The sequence below is a fragment of the Cyprinodon tularosa genome, unplaced genomic scaffold, assembly GCF_016077235.1.
Source record: "Cyprinodon tularosa strain WSP-4 unplaced genomic scaffold, ASM1607723v1 ctg953, whole genome shotgun sequence".
Taxonomy (NCBI): domain Eukaryota; kingdom Metazoa; phylum Chordata; class Actinopteri; order Cyprinodontiformes; family Cyprinodontidae; genus Cyprinodon; species Cyprinodon tularosa.
In genome coordinates this window covers 121,302-142,185 of record NW_024039733.1, presented here as the reverse complement: position 1 = coordinate 142,185, position 20,884 = coordinate 121,302, and the positions used below count along the sequence as shown (strand labels likewise).

General features: G+C 43.4%; 1 protein-coding gene across 2 annotated transcripts in view; it reads right to left on the bottom strand.

Moving 5' to 3' along the window:
• LOC119776737 (collagen alpha-1(XX) chain) overlaps positions 1-20,884 on the bottom strand; it is a 76,186-nt gene that overhangs the window by 9,212 nt on the left and 46,090 nt on the right. For both annotated transcript variants that reach the window (XM_038275324.1, XM_038275325.1), the window contains 13 exons: positions 16,692-16,837; positions 16,475-16,604; positions 13,957-14,073; positions 13,730-13,876; positions 12,943-12,993; positions 11,818-11,856; positions 11,597-11,735; positions 11,315-11,457; positions 1,615-1,724; positions 1,326-1,484; positions 1,136-1,213; positions 893-979; positions 757-810 (listed from right to left, as the gene is read on the bottom strand). In XM_038275324.1, coding sequence (XP_038131252.1) covers positions 757-810; positions 893-979; positions 1,136-1,213; positions 1,326-1,484; positions 1,615-1,724; positions 11,315-11,457; positions 11,597-11,735; positions 11,818-11,856; positions 12,943-12,993; positions 13,730-13,876; positions 13,957-14,073; positions 16,475-16,604; positions 16,692-16,837 — 1,400 coding nt within the window. The remainder of the gene's footprint in view (positions 1-756; positions 811-892; positions 980-1,135; positions 1,214-1,325; positions 1,485-1,614; positions 1,725-11,314; positions 11,458-11,596; positions 11,736-11,817; positions 11,857-12,942; positions 12,994-13,729; positions 13,877-13,956; positions 14,074-16,474; positions 16,605-16,691; positions 16,838-20,884) is intronic.

Sequence of the window (20,884 nt, the reverse complement as noted above, 5' to 3'; positions counted from 1 at the left end):
AAAGAAGCCAAACGACCCCCATTCCTAAGGGGGGGACCCGTTCATCCGTTTCTATTTGCATGTTTTCTAAACTAAAACCAGGCTTTGTTGGGCTGCTGGATAAAACCTGGAACTAAACGCTATTTCTGACATTTTGGATTGAAAAATCTTCCTGGATGGAAGAGAAACGTCTTCAAACTTGGAAACAAAGTCCAGAGGATTGATTTTGAGCTTCTTTGGACTGACTCTGACCTGGATGACAGAACCTTCATCAGCATAAGGTGAAACAGAGCAAAGCCGCTCCTCTAACAGAGTTAATGCTGTGATCCAGCAGAAGATTTAAGCTGAGCTGTAAAAACTCCCATCAGGACAAAATCTCTGTCATTGATGATGGGATAACTGGGACAGAAAGGTAGACCAGTACACTATAGGTAATGGTTTGGTGGATCCATACAAACCACCCAGAAATCCCCTAAACTATTTTAATGGTAAATCCATTAAAATGTTAACAGTATAAAATCCAACATATTAACATTATATTTCATATTCATCCATTACAGATAGTTTGCATCTCTACTGGATCAGCTTCAAACATGGCTGCTCTTATGGCTTCACTGCATGGAACATATCTAAGGTTATAGGACTGAAATGTACCCAGAAACATTAAGCAGACTTTACTTTACTCCTCTTGGAGTTTTATAACATATAAACTGGATGGACATCACTGATAAACTTTAGTGAATTTACTTAAATGAAGAAAGGAACCTGAAAGCTCACCTTTTGGCCTTGCTCTCCCCTATCTCCCTTCTCTCCACGAGGACCTGGTCTCCCCTGTGAGGAAACAGACTTTATTAATCATCAGAAATATGCCTCTTTATTTATGACTCGGCTGAAAGTAGCGGAGGTGACATACGGTTGGTCCAGGAGGACCCGGAGCCCCAGGAATGTTGGAGGAGCAGGAACATGTAAACGGCTGTGCAGGACAGCTCTCCTCATCTCTCTGGGACAGAGAGAGTCCAGAAAGGGTTAATGTCACCTGCTGATGCTGAATGTTGCTTTAGGAGGAGAAACATCGTCTCCGACCGGGTCAGTCCGCCTTATTTCACACGGAAAGCTGCCCTTCAATCAAGAAAGGAAAGATGGAGGCAGCACTTACCGCTGCAGGAAGGTCACAGCAGGTGTCCGCGGACGCCCAGCTGGTGTTACAGACGATCTCAAAGGACTGCAGCTGAAACTGGACACAGCGGCAGAAAAACAAGCATTGGACGCACCTGCAGGACCAGCAGGTTGTTCTGGTCCTTCACAGACAGACTGGGAATCTCCCGGAGGAGGAGTCGGAGCCGTACCGGGGCGGAGCCGCTGTTAGGTCCTTTGCTTCTCACCAGTTTGCCCAGCATCTCGAATCCATCGGTCGGCAGGTTCCCCAGAGGACGGGCGGGCCTTTCACCCACAGGCTGACAGTCCACCGACAGGGAGACGCTCACCTGGCTGACAGACAGGTGGACCTGCCAGAACCAAGAACAGGAAGTAGCTCCGTTTCCAGGGGGAACCAAACTTTTCACCCATTAAATCACCTTTTAGAGCATCTCCATCTGTGGAAGGATCTGATGAAGGTTTGGCTCTGGAGCATCTCACCTTGTGAAAACTTCCATAGAAGATCTTGTGGACCTGTGGCTGATCAAAGGTGAGCTGCTGAACTTCTCCCCTGTAGTCCAGACTGAAGTACATCAGGTGTTTGGTAGACGCTGTGAACAACATCAGACTAGTTGTCATCATTTCAAAGCTTGCTGTACTGCTCTAACCAGCTCCTGTCAGATGAGCATACCCATAGTCCAAACCCATTTATCCCATTAGTTTTGTATGAGAAATAGACTTTAAACTACCCCAACAGGCGTGTTTCCCTTTAGTCATGTACAGAAAAGAACTATTTATTACTTGCTTTTTGGTGTTTTTTGAAGCATATGGTGATCTGACAAACCTGAAGGGATAACCGTAAATCTGACGTGTTGTGAATGTGTATTGACTTTGGGCATGATGGTCTGACAGAACATCTCTGTAGCTTTTGCTACCGGCTCGGTTTGGCGTTTTGGCATCATGCTCGTTCTTCGGGTTTGAACAGTTGACACGTCGGCAGGCTGTCAAACTCATACCGGCAGTGAATTGTTCAGTGGAGGAGGCAGCCTTAGCTGCAGGAGGAGTGGTGGGTCATCATAGTGTGGAATCTGCTTCCCGTATGAATGGAGCGATTGAGATTTTTCTTGATAACATCTAAAGTGAATGATTTGGTTGAAAGGGGCGTGGTCATTCATGACACCTTCACGCCGCTTCTCCCGCTGGTTACTGCAGTTAAAAAGATCATCACCTCAAATGAACCTCCGTTTATTAAACATGGTCTCCTTGTTAAAGAGCTGTCCCGCTATGGACAACTAGTTTCACCCATAAAGATGGTTCCTTTGGGCTGTAAATCTGCGCTTCTCAAACATGTTGTATCACAGCAGACAGGTATTTATGATCCTAAAAGACACAGCTACCGAGCTTAACCCGTCCTTTAATTTCAGAGTCGAAGGGTTTAATAATGTGGTTTTTGCTTCCTCCGAGAACACGAAATGTTTGGGCTGTGGTGCAGAAGGTCATATATCCGATCGCGCCCAGAGAGGCTTACGAACACACGCTTGGTGAATGCGGGTCGTGGTGGCGCAGGTGATTTCATGGCAGTCGGTGCAGGTGTTGATGTGGCTTCAGATGATCCTCCTGCTGCTCCTGCAGAGGAACAGTCTGAAGTGCGATGCTTGACAGACTCTGATCATTCTAATTGTAGGAGCCATATATACACTTTTGGAATTGATAAGCATCTGTAATTGAATCGTTGTTAAGCTTATGACGTGGTGCCTTTTGATTGGTTTTGGAATAATTGGTTTATGAAAGAAAAAAGGACTTGCTCTTTGTAGAAGTTTGGCACCTTAGGAGAAACACAGTCTTTTGACCGTCAATTTATTTGTTTTGAATCTGCTTGTTATTTTATTTATTTTAAATTCAGTAAAGACCTAAAAAATACCGTCGGATTCAAGACCTCCTTTTTTCAAGAAGAAAGTCTTGCGTTCGAAAGAGCTTTAAGGGGCTAAACTAGTGAGGCTTGCCGCACTTACACTAATGATGCTGATATCACTGACTGTGACTAGTTTTGAAGCAGATTCAGGGGAAATAATAACTGATAGAGTTTTTGAATCTGTCCCAGAAGGCTGCAAGCAGCAGCATTAAAGCTCTCAGAGCTAAGAGAGCAAACAAAGCAGGAGGACAGTCTGATAGTAGCCTGTCTTTGATTCAGGATCAGCAGAATCTCTGTCATCCTGCTGAAATTAAGACATTTTTACAAAAAACTAAAGGACTGAGGGTTAAAGTGGAGGAATATTTCCCAGATTTAAAACCATTTGTTGAATCCTCTCGGCCTTTAACAAAGAAAACTGGACATCTTGTTGATGACGTGTTAACAGATCAAGAACTTTATCGCTTAAAGAAACTGATTTTGAAAGTCAGAGCCAAAGCAACTACTGCTGATGAAGATGAGGATATTTAGAGAAATATTTTATGTTTCTTTGTGCCTTTTCGTTTGTTTCTTTATCTCTGTCTTTAAATATAAATGGTGCCAGAGATGAAGTGAAAAGGGCTGAGTTCTTTAGATTTATCACTCTAAAGAAAATGTATATAGTGTGGAGAGCTTTCAACAGGAATCAGAGACGGTATACATGGTGTCATTCTAATGATAATATTTTATCTTTAGTGAGATTAGACCGTGTATATGCATTTAAGCATCATCTCAATGTATTTAAGAATTGTCAAATAATTGCTGTTCTGATCACTGTCTGGTTTGTTGCTCTGTATTTATTAAAAATGTTCATTTATAGAGAGTCTACTGGCATTTTAATACAGCTCTTTTAAACGATAGAGCTTTTAGGGAAGCTTTTGAGTGTGTCTGGATCAGTCGTAAACAATCAAAATCTTTCTTTTCTTGTGTCCAACAATGGTGGGATTATGGTAAATGTCAAATTAAGCAGTTGTGCCAACAGTTCACTCTTAACATCACTAGAGACATAACCAGATCTATGAAAGACTTGGAGACTCAGATAGTAGAGCTGCAGGGTTTGGGCAGCTTCTACAGGAAATCGAGGGTTTTTAGATTCCCTCAAAGCTAGAAAGGCCGTTCTGGCCGACCTGTTGGGACCAGCAGCCAAAGGAGCCAAAGGAGCGCTGGTCAGATCACGCTTCCTAAGTGTAACAGAGATGGAGGCACCGTCTCATTTTTTCTTTGGACTAGAAAGAAAGATTGTTCCCTCCCTAAAGACTGACTGTGGTTCTACCATCTCAGGTTCTTCTGAGATCAGGAAGTTTGCTGCCAGTTTCTATAAAGATCTTTTTAGAGTGAACATTTGGTGAATCCAGGTGTGAGCGATGGTTTCTACGAAGGTCTTCCTCAGGTGGATGCTGAAGCTAATTAAAAACTGGAGGCTCAGGTCACACTGCATGAATTGCATGCTGCCTTGATGAGCCTAAAGAACAGTAGATCCCCTGGCATGGACGGTCTTCCTGTTGACTTCTACAAGTCCTTCTGGTCTGTGATTGACGAGGACTTGCTGGACATGATCATAGACAGCCTGCAAAGAGGTTGGCTGCCTCTGAGCTGCAGACGGGCAGTCGCTACTCTGCTTCCAAAGAAAGGAGATTTACAGGATCTAAAGAACTGGCCACCAGTCTCTTTACTCTCTACGGACTACAGGGTTCTTTCCAAAGCTCCCAGACTTAGAGAAGTTATGTCTACAGTTATTGACAGACTAGGCGTATTGTGTGCCTGGCAGGCTGATAAGGGATAATGTCACTCTAATCAGGGATGTTGTGGAAATCTCCAGCTCATTGAGCATAGATATTGGTCTGATTTCTATAGATATTGGTCTGATTTCTATAGATATTGGTCTGATTTCTATAGATATTGGTCTGATTTCTATAGATATTGGTCTGATTTCTATAGATATTGGTCTGATTTCTATAGATATTGGTCTGATTTCTATAGATCAAGAAAAAGCTGTTGACCGGGTTGAACACCAGTATTTGTGGCAAACTTTGGCTGCTTTTGGTTTCAGCCCTGGTTTCATAGCTATGATCCAGGTTTTATATCATGACAATGCGAATGTTCTTAAAATAAATGGAGGCTTAAAGCTCCTTTCAATGTTTCCAGAGGTGCGAGGCCAGGCTGTTCTTTATCAGGGATGCTTTATTCTTCAGCAATTGAACCTTTGCTTGATAAGCTGCAGAGATGGGAAGTAATGAAGTACAAATACTTCGTTACTGTACTCAAGTAGATTTTTCTGATATTTTTACTTTACTTTACTACTTATTTTTATGGTGACTTTTTACTTCTACTCCTTACATTTTTACACAAATATCTGTACTTTCTACTCCTTACATTTTAAAAAATTGTCTCGTTACTTTAGTTTTGAATCATTTCAATGGAGTTACCGTTATTATTTTTCACGTCATCAATACCAAATTCAATCTAATTGGATGGGAATCTACGTTGCATTTGACGCACCACTACAAGATGAATCGACAGATTCGGCGGTATTCATTGGCGGCAAATCATTGCAGCTTGGTGGCGGTGGCGTTAGCATAGTAGCATGGACGACGAGATGATTGAAAATGAACACAACGGAGATCTAGTCCTATTGGCAGACATCCATTTAAAATGTAGGCAACGGCATGAAAAAAGTGGTTTCTACTTTTACTTTTTTACTTTAAGTAAATTTACAAGCCTGTACTTTGTTACTTTTACTTGAGTAAAGAAGTTTAATCAGTACTTCCACTTTTACCAGAGTATTTTTTAACACAAGTATCTGTACTTTTACTCAAGTACGGAAAGTGAGTACTTTTGCCATCTCTGATAAGCTGAGGAAAGTTTTCTGTGGTGTTTCTATTCCTGGGTGTCACGTCTCTTTAAAACTGTCAGCTTATGCTGATGATTTAATAGTTTTTTTTTAAACAAACAGGAAGATATTGATGTTTTAGTCAACATTTTTTTATTTTGGTTGTATCTCTTCTGCAAAAGTAACCTGGAGAAAGAGTGAGGCTGTAACTGTAGGAAGCCGGTTGGGGGATCAACCTTTGTGCAAAAAAATTGGGAAAAAGTATTGGATAAAGTTAAGGGTTGACTTTTGAAGTGGAAGTGGATTTTACCTAAAATGTCATATAGAGGACGAGTTCTTGTCATTAATAACCTAGTTTCTCCCACCATGTGGCACCGGCTGATGTGTGTTTATCTTCCAGTTTTATCAAAAGTTCAAAGGGTTCTCGTTGATGTTTTTGGGATAAACTTCACTGGATTCCTCAAAGTATCCTGTTTTTGCCGAGAGAAGAAGGTGGTCAAGGCCTGGTCCACCTGGCCAGCAGAGGTGCTGCTTTTTGTTTTCAGTTTATTCAGAGACTGCTCACTGGACCTGCAGATCTGGTGTGGAGGAGGTTATCTTGCTGCAGTCTTCTGGACGGATTTGCGTCTCTTTCTGATGGACTCTAGAAACTCTAACTCTTCTCTTCTTCCAGTTTGTTATAAGAGTATTTTCTCTGTGGTCTTTGCTGAGGAAGGAGAGACAGCAGCAGGCTGAGTCTCTACACTGGCTGCTCCAGGAACCGGTTCTGTTTGGGAGTTTGTTGGATTCTCCTACTTGGGGGGCAACAACCTGCCCCAGACTGATCCACACTGCACGTTTATTGCCTTGGGAGGGTGGTGGAGCTGGCTGGACCTCGGCTGGATGATCCTGTTACGCTCGCTGCCTGTTTGGGAATAAAATCTGTTCAATTTGTCGCTCAGCTCTTGTGCTTCTGGAAGCACAAGTTAAGTGAACATGAATGTTCACTTTTGGCTGATTATCATGAGGGTTCTGTGTCACCAAATCACTTGGATCCTTTTCCATCCTTCAGACTGTTTCCTGGGATAAAGAACTGCTCTGGCCCTTTTTTGGATTCAGTGGACAATAAAGGAATTTCCCTAGAAGGAGCTTCTGGAAAAGTTTTCTATAGAATGATTGTTAAAACTCTCAATCAACACAAACTGAATGGACGCAGTGACACAGTACGGAAAACTAATTTCTCCTTAAAACCTGAATTCAAACCTGAATGGAAATCGTTGTTTACGCCTCCTCTAACGAAAAAACATGCAGATTAACAATGGAGAATCCTTCATGGTATTGTAGCTGTTAATTATTTAGTTTCTGTTATTAATCCTCCTGTGGAAGATAAATGTCCATTTTGTGAACAGAGAGAAACAGTTTTTCATTGTTTTTCTGACTGTGTTCGTCTGTCGGCTCTTTTTGTGCTTTTCAGAACTATTTTCAACAGATATGGTGAAATGTTCACTAAACACAGATTTATTTCTACATTTAGATTCAGACGCCAAAAAAAAGGCAAATGTGAATTGATTCATTTATTTTTGGGACAGGCTAAAATGGCCGTGTACAAAAGTAGAGGAAGGTGGTGGAAGATTTGAATATTGACTTGGTTTCCTTCTTTATTAACCTGGTGAAGTCTAGGCTATTACTTGAATTCAATTTTTACAGATCAGTTTCAGATTTAGATTCTCTTTGTCGCATCTGGAGTTATGAGAAGGTAATTTGTAGATGGTAGGAGGAGAAATTATTTTTGGAAAAGTGTTAATGTAATATATATTTTTTTCTTTTTGTTGCATTTTTCTGTTACATAGTTTGTGATACCATGTTGATTATTTATTGATAATAAATGAGTTGTTAAAATCTAAAATCTCTCTCTCTCACAGTCTCACTCACACTCATACACATCAGGAATTTTAAGCTTTTAACACTAGAAGTCCCCTATAGTTCCAGTTTTCCTGCAAGCCCCCCTCCCCTCTTTAAGTTTGAGTATTCACTCTACCTTGCTAACTGTCCTTGTTGTAATGCTAATAACCTGTGATGTGACCAGCTCTTCTACAGGAGGCTGGATAAAGGCTGAAACAATCGTGATATCTAAGGCCCCGTCCACACGAAGTCAAAACGAACACGAAACGCTGATATTTTCCAGAACGTTTGTCGTAAAGACGGAGACGTAAAATAAATGTGATCGTCCACACGAATGCATGAAAACGCTGCAAAATATATGCCAGGCCTGTAAGTGGCGCTGTGGTGCCAAAGCAAAAACAGGCGACGAAATGTTGGGCATGCGCAGTAATATTTATACATGGTTGCCCTGCGGGTCCATTTTGGTGGTTCAGTCAAATTCAGGTGCTGAACTATGTGGTCGATATTGCTCTGTTCTTCCTGGAGATATTCCAGAAGAAGAATATTCTGTTGTAAGCCCGACAGCAGGGTGAGTAGCATTAGCAGCAACCATTCAACACAGTACGGCGCCATTGTTGTGATACTGTGTCGCGCATGCGTGTTTAGAGGCGACGCTATGACGCATGCGTGTAAGAAAAAAAATGCGGTTAGAGCTTAAAGATGGAAACGCGAAAACGGCGTTTCGAAATCTTCCCACTCTGAAGGCTGAATAAAAAAAAGATTGTTTACAGACCCCCGAAACGCCGGCTTCGTATGGATGAGAGGCTGGTTTGGTGAAAAATTAGTGCGTTTAGGCCAGGGTTTGACTTCGTGTGGACGGGGCCTAAATCTTTTATTAAGGCAAACCTATTGATCAACCAGATATCATAGGGTCCTAGTTCCTGAGCTGAGAACAGGTCATAACCAGCTTTTCCAACAAGGCAAGGCAGAGCCTATTTATATCATCCATTCACCAACAGACTCATTTATATTGCAAAGCTCACTATGTGAAAGAAACGTAGAGAATAATTGTATTTTGTCTGTTCTCGCTTTTTCACGTCATTCAACATTTCAGCTTAGAAAATGACAAACAGTCTGATTTCAGTATAGTAGTAACATTTATTCCACCAAGGAAAATCTCTACATATGAAGCTACAATTGTCCCATTTAGCAGTTTCTACAAACCCAAGGTGAGTCCTTCCTGCATGTGTGACAGGTATACTTTGAGCAGTGAACACAACGCTCAGTGCTGTGGTTCCTGTTGCAGAGATTGAACACCTGGCCTGCTCATAAAAAAGGGTTAGGGTTAGGGTTAACCCTAAAAATCCAAAAAAAAAATAGAGTTCAGTACATTTTCCCAAAGTAAGAGTTGTAGTCTGACAGAGTCTTAGCAAGAAGTTTTTATAAGGGTGGCCAGGCAATAACCAATGTACGTTGAGGGGTGGCCGAAGGTGGACAGGCGCCAGAACCTCAGGATTAAGGGCTGGTTATACTGCAGCAGTGTGTGGCACTGAGCTTGACGCAGACATTTTTGATCTATGTTCAATTTTGAGCGTGGTCTGTGCTACACACTGTGGGTCTAGATATGGCTGAGGATGTGAGGAAGAGGGGGCAAGTTTGTCCAACAACGGAGGGACATTAGGGCCAAAAAGAGCAGAGATTCAGGTGGAAAAAGGGTCCCAGCACTTTCGCATTCACTGCGACCGCTACACAGAGCACCTGGTTTCAGTCTTTAAGCTACACTGTTCCAACCGGATAATTAAGGAGCACAACATCCATGTTTTCTAAATGAAGACAAACTACAGCCTTTGCTAACAAATAGATGCATTTATAGTGGATACAATTCTTTCAGGTTTAAGTTCTGGGGCAAACATATTTTCCATTCTTATTACTTATTTTTATCAATAATCATTCTACAAATAAATGAATGATTTAAAAAATGATTTACAAGTAAAAATATCTACATAAATTATTTAATATGTTTTTATTAAAATAGTTATTTATGTATGATTTCACTGAAGACTCTTAGATGAATTGCAGACATAATTTTCTCTTTGCCCCCTATAACACAAAATCTAGTTCTGAAAAGAGCACGAATTATGTACTTATCATTAATTTCAGTATATTTATGTGCATATATTTATAACCAAACACCTAGTCCCTATCTCTAGAAAAAGGATCTAAAAATAAAATTAACGTTAAATTAAGTGTATTTACCCTTAATTTGAGCTGGTAAATAAGACACTTAGCCGATGTATGAAAAATCTGGCAAAAACGCTGGCATAATGTTGGGAGCTGGAGAAGTACCACCTTCCTCCAGCAGAGTCCGCCGTGGGTCCTCCTGAGTCGAGCCTCCTGCACAGCTGAAGCTCATCCCATCATTAGAGGATCCACAGTACTTAAGCTGTCTTCAGACCTTGCCTCAACGCCGCAGTGTTTAATCCAGTTGGTTAGCACCTAAGCCTAGTATCTCTGAGAACCTTCGTTGACCTTTTGAATCCAGATTGGATTCTAACCTTTGTCTCTGCTTTCAGGAAACCTGTTTTTCTCCTGTGAAGCTCAGGAAGAGCTTAACCTGCCGAGCCAGCCCTCTGAGCCAAACCTGAAGCCTCTCTCTGGATTCCCATGCAGCTCTGGACCAAGAGCTGGAAACTCAAAGCCAAGGTCAGCTCACTCTCAAGAAGTAAGACGCTGAAGCAGCTAACAGACTCTGCTGATCAAACCATCTCCGGACCCAACAGTTTCCCTCTCAAGGCTCTAACCAAGAACCCTCAAGGTACAAATCTGAAACTGTCTGAATCAAACTCCTCTGATCAAACGCTAACTGAACTGTCTCCCACGCAGACTCCAGTGAACCAGTTCCCCAGGCCTGAACCAGAACCAATGATTCATATTGTGCTTGTGACAATAAACATTGTTAAACCTTTCACTTCTGTTTCCGTCTCCGTGGTGTTCTGCATAACTGGGTCTCACTAGTGAACCCATCATGACACATAAGTTGGATCAGTTATGAGCAGGTTTTGTATAAGTTATGAGGATGCTGAAGCACGCTGGCACACTTCCACATACGGCATGTTGAGAAATTTTGAGCATATTGAAAATGTATTGACGTATGCCAGCGTATGCTCATACGGGGCCATAAGTTAAGAAAGACCGCAATAAAACAGCAGTTAGGGTAATACTGCCATCAAAATGATCTTTTAATGCAGAGCGGGCACCTCCGGGCGCATCGCTGCCGCCCTCAGGATGCCTGTGCATCATTTCCTGGGCATTAAGCTGCCGTTTGTTATGCATAAATGAGGCCGTCGTTGGACAGAAGTTCTGGACTCGTTATCAATACTCTATCTTCACGCCCAACATTAAAAAATCCATAGAAAGTTCAGCGTCTGCCAGCGTTTTAGGAGATTCTGGGACGTCAGACAGACGCTGGATAAATCAGCATGGTGTGACAGGAGCTTATCCAGCTGGTTGTCTCCCCCCCCCCCTGTGAGGTTATTCATCACATTCTGCAGAGCATCACTTACGGTCTATGACCACCCCCATCTTTGGCTGGTAGTCAGAGTCAGTGAGCTGCCAGAGAGCGAAGGCCTCCCTCGGTGTGTCCTGCAGCAGCCGGAAGGTGATGCTGATGGTGTGCTCTGGAGAGAAACCAGCAGGGTGGACTAACCTGGAAAAGGAGGGAAAAAACAACAGAAACAGCAACATGCTGAGTTTTCTATCATCCAAGGAGCAGATCAGCTGTTAATCAGCCAGACAAACACAGGCTGAAACGCCTGAAGCAGCAGCCTGTTTTCCTAAAGTCTCACTTGGTGCTTTGTGTCAGCTGCACATCTCTGTACAGAGTGAAGGTGGGGAGGGTGTTAAAGACGAAGGGCTCGGCTGCCACCCCCTCCACCGATGAGTAGCCTCTCTGGGTCAGACCGAAGGCCTCCATCATGTTGTAACCTGACCAACACACCAATGAAAGCGTCAGACTCCGTAGAACATGTCTGTGTTCGTATGTGATGAGGTGGAGGAGGACGGTCACCTTTAACGATGTGGTTCTGGATGGTGACTTCAGGACAGACTGCAGGACAAGAGGACAGACAGATCGGAGACATTAAGAGATAGATAGATAGAAGATTTAATGACGGTTTAAAAAACAAACAGACTGAATGAAAGCTGCTCAGTGGGGCAGTGGGGAGCACTGCCGCCTTCAAGCAAGAAGTTCGATTCCCGGCCCGGGGTCTTTCTGCATGGAGTCTGCATGTTCTCCCTGAGCATGGTGGGTTCTCTCTGGGTACTCCGGCTCCCCCCACAGTCCAAAAACATGACTGTTAGGTTCAGTGGCTTCTCTAAATCCTCCTAAGGTGTGTGCGTGAATGTTTGTTGGTATCTGTGTGTAAAGCGTGACAGAAATGGATGAATGAAAGCAAACCTGTTTGCCTTGAACACACTGGTCTGTTTTTATCAAAGAATTGGTTTAAATGATCGGTGACTGGTTGCAGCATGACAGTCAGGCTCCGACAGCCCCAAACCTGGTGCTTAGTCCTTCTAGCAGCTGCTGAAGTCTTCATCAGATCTTTGACTGTCTGAAAGCACCATGGGAGTCACTGAAGTAGGGCTGGAAACCTCTAGACCTCCATCATCTCTGAACAACAGCTCCAGTGTATTCTCATTATCAGTTCGTATGAAATTGTACGAAAAGTTATGCACCGTAATTTTGTACGTTTTTGACGTTTTTTTCGTCGTATTTCATCGTATTTTTACATTTTGCCTCGAGACAAGATATCCTTGCGCATCTTACAATTCAATAACATAGAATTTAACATACAATTACCCTTAACCCTAAGATACCAAACAGCAAGCAACGTAGTTAGAGACATGAAGAAGTAATTATTGCACTGCTTTTCCCAGTTTTACGTCCGTCCGCGGATCTGCTTTTTTCGTCTGTCTGGCTGCGCATGCGCACTGATCTGTTTTTTCGAGGAAAAACTTCAAAAACGTACGAAATACTGTGCATAACTTCCTCCTTTAACTTTGACCACATGTGGAACAAAGAGCAGCTCAAAGCAACCAGATCCTGCTTCAGTCCAGAGAAAAAGCTTTCATTTGTTCAACGCCTGAAAAGGGAAATATTCATCTAAAAACAAACGAACATTAAAATATTTACCTTCATTGTGGACAGGATACACCCGGGGGGGGAGCCTGGCTGGAGCTGGAGCTGTGAAAGGAACCAGTATGAACCGCTGCTGGAAATAAACAGCTTTAGATATAAAGCTAATGATCTGATGGGTTCATGTCAAAAAATAAAAAATTCCCTTTCAGTCTAACAATTCTTTTCTAACTGCTTGTAAACAGATGCTGGTTTTTCCAGGATAATCTTAATTAGGGCTAAAACTAACAATTCTTTTGGTATTCGATTAATGTTAAATCGTTTTTTGATTAATCAATAGATAATTGGATAGCGAAATGTTCCTTAAAGATTTTATACAGAATCAAACCAGATGAAACTTTTCCACCTGTTGAGTTCTGAATAGAGAATATTGACAGCAGAATACGATTCTTTTTCATCTTTAATGTAAAACATTTATATATCTCTTTATAATTTAGGTTTAATTCCTGCTCTAAGTGCGTCGCTCTGTCAGCTAAAGGCACATTTTACAGTCTCTATACTCAGGTTAACTATAGTTAATGATTTATCAATTACTAAACAAGTTGATGATTATTTCAGTAATCGATTAATCTGATTAATTTGGAAAACACTAATAGAACAAATTAATCTGGCTGGTTTAGGGATTTGTAATCCCACTTCTGCTGAAAACATGAATCTGAAGCCATAGATTTGCTCTGGATTTGCTAAACTTTGAGTCACTTACTGCTTGATTGAAACCAGACTGCCAGTTTTATAAAGTTTGAGGGTGTGAATACTTCTGTGAAGCGCTGAGATTACTTCCCACCTGTAGGATGGAGAATAGAGACGGTGGCGCCCTCTGCAGGGCCGAGGAGGGCGTGCATGCTGATGCGGTACAGAGTCTGGGGCTCCAGGTGGCTGAAGCAGTAACTGCTGGTGGACCGGTCCACGGTTTGCTGCTTCGTTAGCTTGTCTGAACACAGAGCCAGACCTCACACTCATGTTCACGGTGGATAGAAAGGGAAACATGGCGGCAGAAGCTTCCAGAATTACCTTTAACAGACTGGATGACAACCCGGTACCCATCAACTGCAGAGACCGGCCTCCAGGACAGACAGATGCTGGACTGGTCCGATCGGACCACGCTGATGCTGCTCACACGCAGACTGGCTGCAGAGACAAGAGGAGGGCTACAGATCAAACCAGGAGAGAAAGCCAGAGTTTCATTTACCTACCAGCTCTGAATAAACCACAGAACAGTGGAAATATTATTTGGAGTTTTCTGATCCGAGGCGGCGACTCCCTGATGGCTGCGGCTGAGCACAGCTCCTGACAACCTGCTAACTATACATTCAGTCCAGTAGGTTAGTTTATGACCTCCACCGCCTGCTGGAGCTACGGTCATCAACTGTTTTTTCTGGACTCTAAATGGTTTAAGTAGCTTTGGGCTCATGGCCCAGAGGCCCACAATGCAGCGGACATGCCAAGCAGCCAGACCGGAGGAGGAGCAGGTGAAGATGGCGTGACAGGGGGCAAAAATGCAGCTGTCGCGTTGGGCTAACAGCGAAGCTAAAAGCAAACCCCTACAAATCGTCCCTCCCTTCAATGCTGCTCTACAATGTCCGCTGAACTAGAAAATAGATCATCTGCAACTGGAACTCTCTTCAAAGAGGGAGTTTAGTGACTACTGCGCTGTCATCCTGACCGAGACATGGCTTAACTCATCAATTCCAGACAACGCCGTTAGCCTGGAGGGGCTCATATTATACCACGCCAGTAGAAACAGCAAACTCAGTGGTAAGACCTGAGGAGGTGGGCTGTGTGTTTACATCAACAACTGCTGTAAAAAAGTTTGGTCTCCAGCTTCCGCTCTCTGGACATCGAGCTTTAGACCGTTCACTGCAGACCGTTCCATCTGCAGAGAGAGTTTACTGTTGTTAGCATCACTGCTGTGTTCCCAGCGCTAAGGCTAAAGAGGCCGTGAGTGTTCTCTATCAGACTCTCTGAGCTCCAATCTGCACCCAGGGCATTTCCATCATTGCTGGGGATTTTAACCAGGCTAAATGGAAGACTGTTCTCCTTCATATTTACCAACATGTGGACTCAGGGACAGAACACTCTGGACTCTAACATAAAAGACAAATGCAGAGCAGACCCCACCTTGGCTCGTCAGACCACCTGTCTGCATGCTAACTCCTGCATAGCGCCCCCTGCTGATCAGAGCTAAACCTACAGTGAAGCAGGTAAGGGTTTGGACTGAGGGGGCCACAGAGAAACTCCTGGAGGGTTTTAAAAGTTCTGACTGGAACATGTTTAAAGCTGCAGCTACAGATGACCCTGATGACGCACGACTGCGTCCCCAGGTTGACCACCGATCACATGGTGAAGTTTGCAGACGACACCACGGCGGTGGGCCTCATCAGAGACAACAATGACCTGGACTACAGAGAGGAGGTGGAGCAGCTGGTGGAGCAGAGATAACAGCCTGATCCTGAAGGTGGAGAAGACCAAGGAGATCATGGTGGACTTCAGGAAGAAGCGTCCTAACCACGCTCCACTGCTCATCAACAGCTCAGCTGTAGAGGTGGTCATTCATCACAGACACCCTCACCTGGACTGGAAACACCACCTCACTGGTCCAAAGGGCCCAGAAGCGCTTGGACTTCCTGCCCCCCCATCCTCCCCCCCATAGAGAGCGTTCTGAGCAGCTGTCTCACTGTGTGGTGTGGAGGCTGCAGCGCCTCAGACTGGAAGAAGGTGAGAACAGCAGAGAGGATCATGGGGGCTCCTCTTACCTCTGCGTGTCCCGAGAATAGGACCTACTGACTAAATGTTCAACGTTCTGCTGCTTTTGCACCATATTCATTTTTGCACTGAACTTTTTCATATCAATGCCCTTTTGCACCATTATTTTAAAGGTTTTTCTCCTACATTGTTCACATTCTGATCACTGCTGCACTTTATATTGCTAATGTTTATCTGCTCCAACTGCAAACTCATTACACTGTTGTAAGCTGTATGCAATGAAATTTAGTTTGGTATACACTGTCTGTATACAGAATGAAACCCCCCCCTCCCCAAAGCAAGGAGGTCCGTCCTCCATCTCCTCATCAGTGTGAGGCTCCTGAACTGAAGAGCGAGGACACAGATTATTTTTCATTTTTTGTTTAAATAAGGAGAATTCTATTTATGAACTCATGGTAAACTAATTAATCTCACTATAATTTCTGATTACTGCTGAAGCCTTACACTCTTTGACATGATTGTTAAATCGAATCTAACCTGTTCTAATCTGTTCTAATCTATCTTTAGCTAATCTAATCTTTTCTAGTCTAATCTGTCTCAGTTTATTCTAATTTAACCGGTTCTTATCGAATCTGTTCCACTCTAATCTGTTGTAAACTATTGTAATTTAACCTTACCCAATCTAATCTCTTCAAGTCCAACCCATTCCAATCTAAACTGAACTGTTCTAATCTAATAAGTTCTAATGGATTCCAATCTGACCTGTTTTAGTCTAATCTGTTGTAATCCTGTTTAATCCAATCAGAAGCTGTTCTCTGAGGCGTACCGGTTTTGCCCTGAGCCGAGCCGCTGCCTCCCTCTTGGTTGCGATACTCTGCGGTGACTAAGACGCTGTAACGTGTATCCGGCTGTAATGAGTCCAGCACCACCCGCTTCTGACCACCTGGGACCAACACCTGGAGACAACATAGCAGTCCTTCTAGGCTCTAAACGCAGGACAGATCTCAGGGTTTGATGGGTCTGGTCTCAGAGGAGCCACTCACAGTCCTGTCCGGGGTCTCGGCTCCCGTCAGGGGGGCGTAAGTCACACGATACTGGAGGACGTGAGCGTTCGGAGGCACCCAGCTCACCGCCATGCTGACTGCAGTTTCCTCTGAGATGGACACGCTGGACGGGCCTCCGCCTGACACTGCAGCAACAGAAAACACATCACAGGTTCTCACTGCCTGCCCACGACACAAACACAAGAAATCATTCTGACAAATAAGCTGTTTGGAAAAACTGATTTATTCATCTGACAATGGTTAGAAGTCATGTATGTCCTCATGCATGGTGGTTTACTGTTAAAAAGTGTACAGAGCTGACTGTATCAGAAGCACTGTTCAACAACAAGCTGAGCACTAATCAACAACAAGAGAAAACTGCAGAAAGTTGCTTGTTTTTGATATCAGCTGTTTGTTCATATGAGAAAAGCCCATGAGAGCACGCTCTCCAAAACACAAATCTATTGAAGTCATGTCAGGGAGGTAATATAAGCCCCGCCCATTTCTCCTCCACCACCTGCAGGTGTGACGTCAACTTGCTGCCATTACTAATCAACTGTGTGGAAAGTAAAGATGTGGAACCGTCCCGCTTAAATTCGGTGCTCTGATGTTGGCTGCAAACGGGGGCTATTCTAACAATCAGGGTCTGCCTGCAGAGCACTAACTAACTGCTTTACCCTTTTAATTAATATGTAAGCCCCTGGGAATGTTGCTAACACTACATCTCCATGCAGTGTACAGATTTCTATCATATACTGACTTCTTTTTTGATAATCTGCTATGTGGACGTCTGTAAACTGCTCTACATGTTTTTATTTTTCTGTGCTTTTGTTTAGGCTACAGTATTGTGATTTCCCACTGCTGTGAGGAAGGCCTGCATTCCACCATGTCGGTCTTTCTGGTTCCGACTGGCTGAATCTGAAAGCCTCAGTCGTATCGGCCGTGTAACACTGTGCCAGCCCCCATAGCGGCTCTGTTCTTCCTGAACAACCAACACCTTGGTAACAGAAATGCAGAGTTCATGAATGCACAGACACACAAGCCAGACTATCAGGGGGAAAAGGAAAGGGTTAAAAAGGGGGGGGGGGGGTTAAATCAGCTCTATTTAGAAATGATTCTCATAATGATTCAACACGAATTTGATAAAAATGTCAGAATGATTATTTATGCAAAATACCAAATGATGCTCTTTTAATGGATCAATAAGTAATACAGACATGAAAGGATGAACCAGTCTTTAACCATCACATATCTTTAAAGACAGAAAAAAGATTTTTAGCAGCAGAGATAATCAGACCTTCAGCCTAGTGATGAACGGATAAAGGATCAGATTCCTAAAGTTCTGAGACTTTCTCTGCTTTGGTCCTTTAGAGCATTTGATCGTAGCATGAATCTCCCTCTCAGTCAAAAGTATTGATGATTGCCCAAAAGTGAAACGTAAATAACTACAGAAAAGGATCAGGGCCACTGAAAAGAAAAAAAAAAGTTAGCTGATTTTTTATCTGGAGTTCAAGATGTAAAAAAGTTAGAATTCTGATTTTTTTTTTACCATATTAAAATAAAATAAAGAATCAGTTACTTATTAAATTGTTTTTACAGTGTCCCTAATCCTCTTCCCTGAATAATATTATAGAAATTAAAAGTATTTTCCAAAATGTTTTAACCTGAGCATTTAATCTTTGGCATTTTATTTATCCAGTCTGTTCTCTGCATCCAGACTGTTCTCTACATCTGGACTGTTCTCTACATCCAGACTGTTCTCTACATCCAGACTGTTCTCTACATCCAGACTGTTCTCTACATCCAGACTGTTCTCTACATCCGGACTGTTCTCTACATCCAGGCTGTTCTCTACATCCGGTCTGTTCTCTACATCCAAACTGTTCTCTACATCCAGGCTGTTCTCTACATCCAGACTGTTCTCTGCATCCAGACTGTTCTCTACATCCGGTCTGTTCTCTACATCCAAACTGTTCTCTACATCCAGGCTGTTCTCTACATCCAGACTGTTCTCTGCATCCAGACTGTTCTCTACATCCGGTCTGTTCTCTACATCCAAACTGTTCTCTACATCCAGACTGTTCTCTACATCCGGACTGTTCTCTACATCCAGACTGTTCTCTACATCCAGACTGTTCTCTACATCCAGACTGTTCTCTACATCCGGACTGTTCTCTACATCCAGGCTGTTCTCTACATCCGGTCTGTTCTCTACATCCAGACTGTTCTCTACATCCAGACTGTTCTCTGCATCCAGACTGTTCTCTACATCCAGACTGTTCTCTACATCCGGACTGTTCTCTACATCCAGACTGTTCTCTGCATCCAGACTGTTCTCTACATCCGGACTGTTCTCTACATCCAGACTGTTCTCTGCATCCAGACTGTTCTCTACATCCGGTCTGTTCTCTACATCCAAACTGTTCTCTACATCCAGGCTGTTCTCTACATCCAGACTGTTCTCTGCATCCAGACTGTTCTCTACATCCGGTCTGTTCTCTACATCCAAACTGTTCTCTACATCCAGACTGTTCTCTACATCCAGACTGTTCTCTACATCCGGACTGTTCTCTACATCCAGACTGTTCTCTGCATCCAGACTGTTCTCTACATCCGGTCTGTTCTCTACATCCAAACTGTTCTCTACATCCAGGCTGTTCTCTACATCCAGACTGTTCTCTGCATCCAGACTGTTCTCTACATCCGGTCTGTTCTCTACATCCAAACTGTTCTCTACATCCAGACTGTTCTCTACATCCGGACTGTTCTCTACATCCAGACTGTTCTCTACATCCAGACTGTTCTCTACATCCAGACTGTTCTCTACATCCGGACTGTTCTCTACATCCAGGCTGTTCTCTACATCCGGTCTGTTCTCTACATCCAGACTGTTCTCTACATCCAGACTGTTCTCTGCATCCAGACTGTTCTCTACATCCAGACTGTTCTCTACATCCGGACTGTTCTCTACATCCCGGCTGTTCTCTACATCCGGACTGTTCTCTACATCCAGGCTGTTCTCTACATCCGGTCTGTTCTCTACATCCAAACTGTTCTCTACATCCAGGCTGTTCTCTACATCCGGTCTGTTCTCTACATCCAGACTGTTCTCTACATCCAGACTGTTCTCTACATCCAGACTGTTCTCTGCATCCAGACTGTTCTCTACATCCGGTCTGTTCTCTACATCCAAACTGTTCTCTACATCCAGGCTGTTCTCTACATCCGGTCTGTTCTCTACATCCAAACTGTTCTCTACATCCAGGCTGTTCTCTACATCCAGACTGTTCTCTACATCCAGGCTGTTCTCTACATCCGGTCTGTTCTCTACATCCAAACTGTTCTCTATATCCAGGCTGTTCTCTACATCCGGTCTGTTCTCTACATCCAGACTGTTCTCTACATCCGGTCTGTTCTCTACATCCAAACTGTTCTCTACATCCAGGCTGTTCTCTACATCCAGACTGTTCTCTACATCCAGGCTGTTCTCTACATCCGGTCTGTTCTCTACATCCAAACTGTTCTCTACATCCAGGCTGTTCTCTACATCCGGTCTGTTCTCTACATCCAGACTGTTCTCTACATCCAGACTGTTCTCTACATCCAGACTGTTCTCTACATCCAAACTGTTCTCTACATCCAGGCTGTTCTCTACATCCGGACTGTTCTCTACATCCAGACTGTTCTCTACATCCAGACTGTTCTCTACATCCGGTCTGTTCTCTACATCCAGGCTGTTCTCTACATCCGGACTGTTCTCTACATCCAGGCTGTTCTCTACATCCGGTCTGTTCTCTACATCCAGACTGTTCTCTACATCCAGACTGTTCTCTACATCCGGACTGTTCTCTACATCCAGACTGTTCTCTACATCCAGACTGTTCTCTGCATCCGGACTGTTCTTGGACTGAAAACAGGCCAAGCTCCAACATCTAGAAACAAAGGTGTTGATGGCAGCAGCACAGCTGATATTTCTCCCCAGGATATAGTATTAGATGAGTATCTGTTAGGAGCATTTTCATTGGCTATCACTTTATAGCTGATTAATCCCAGCTTTTATTTCTAAGGTAAGTAGGCAGGGTCTCACTGCTCAGCAGGAGATCAGAGCTGAACATTAGACTAAAGATGTGTGGCTTTTGGTCAGCAGAGCTATTTATAATCTGGGCTCAGCTGACTGCCAGAATAAAAATGAG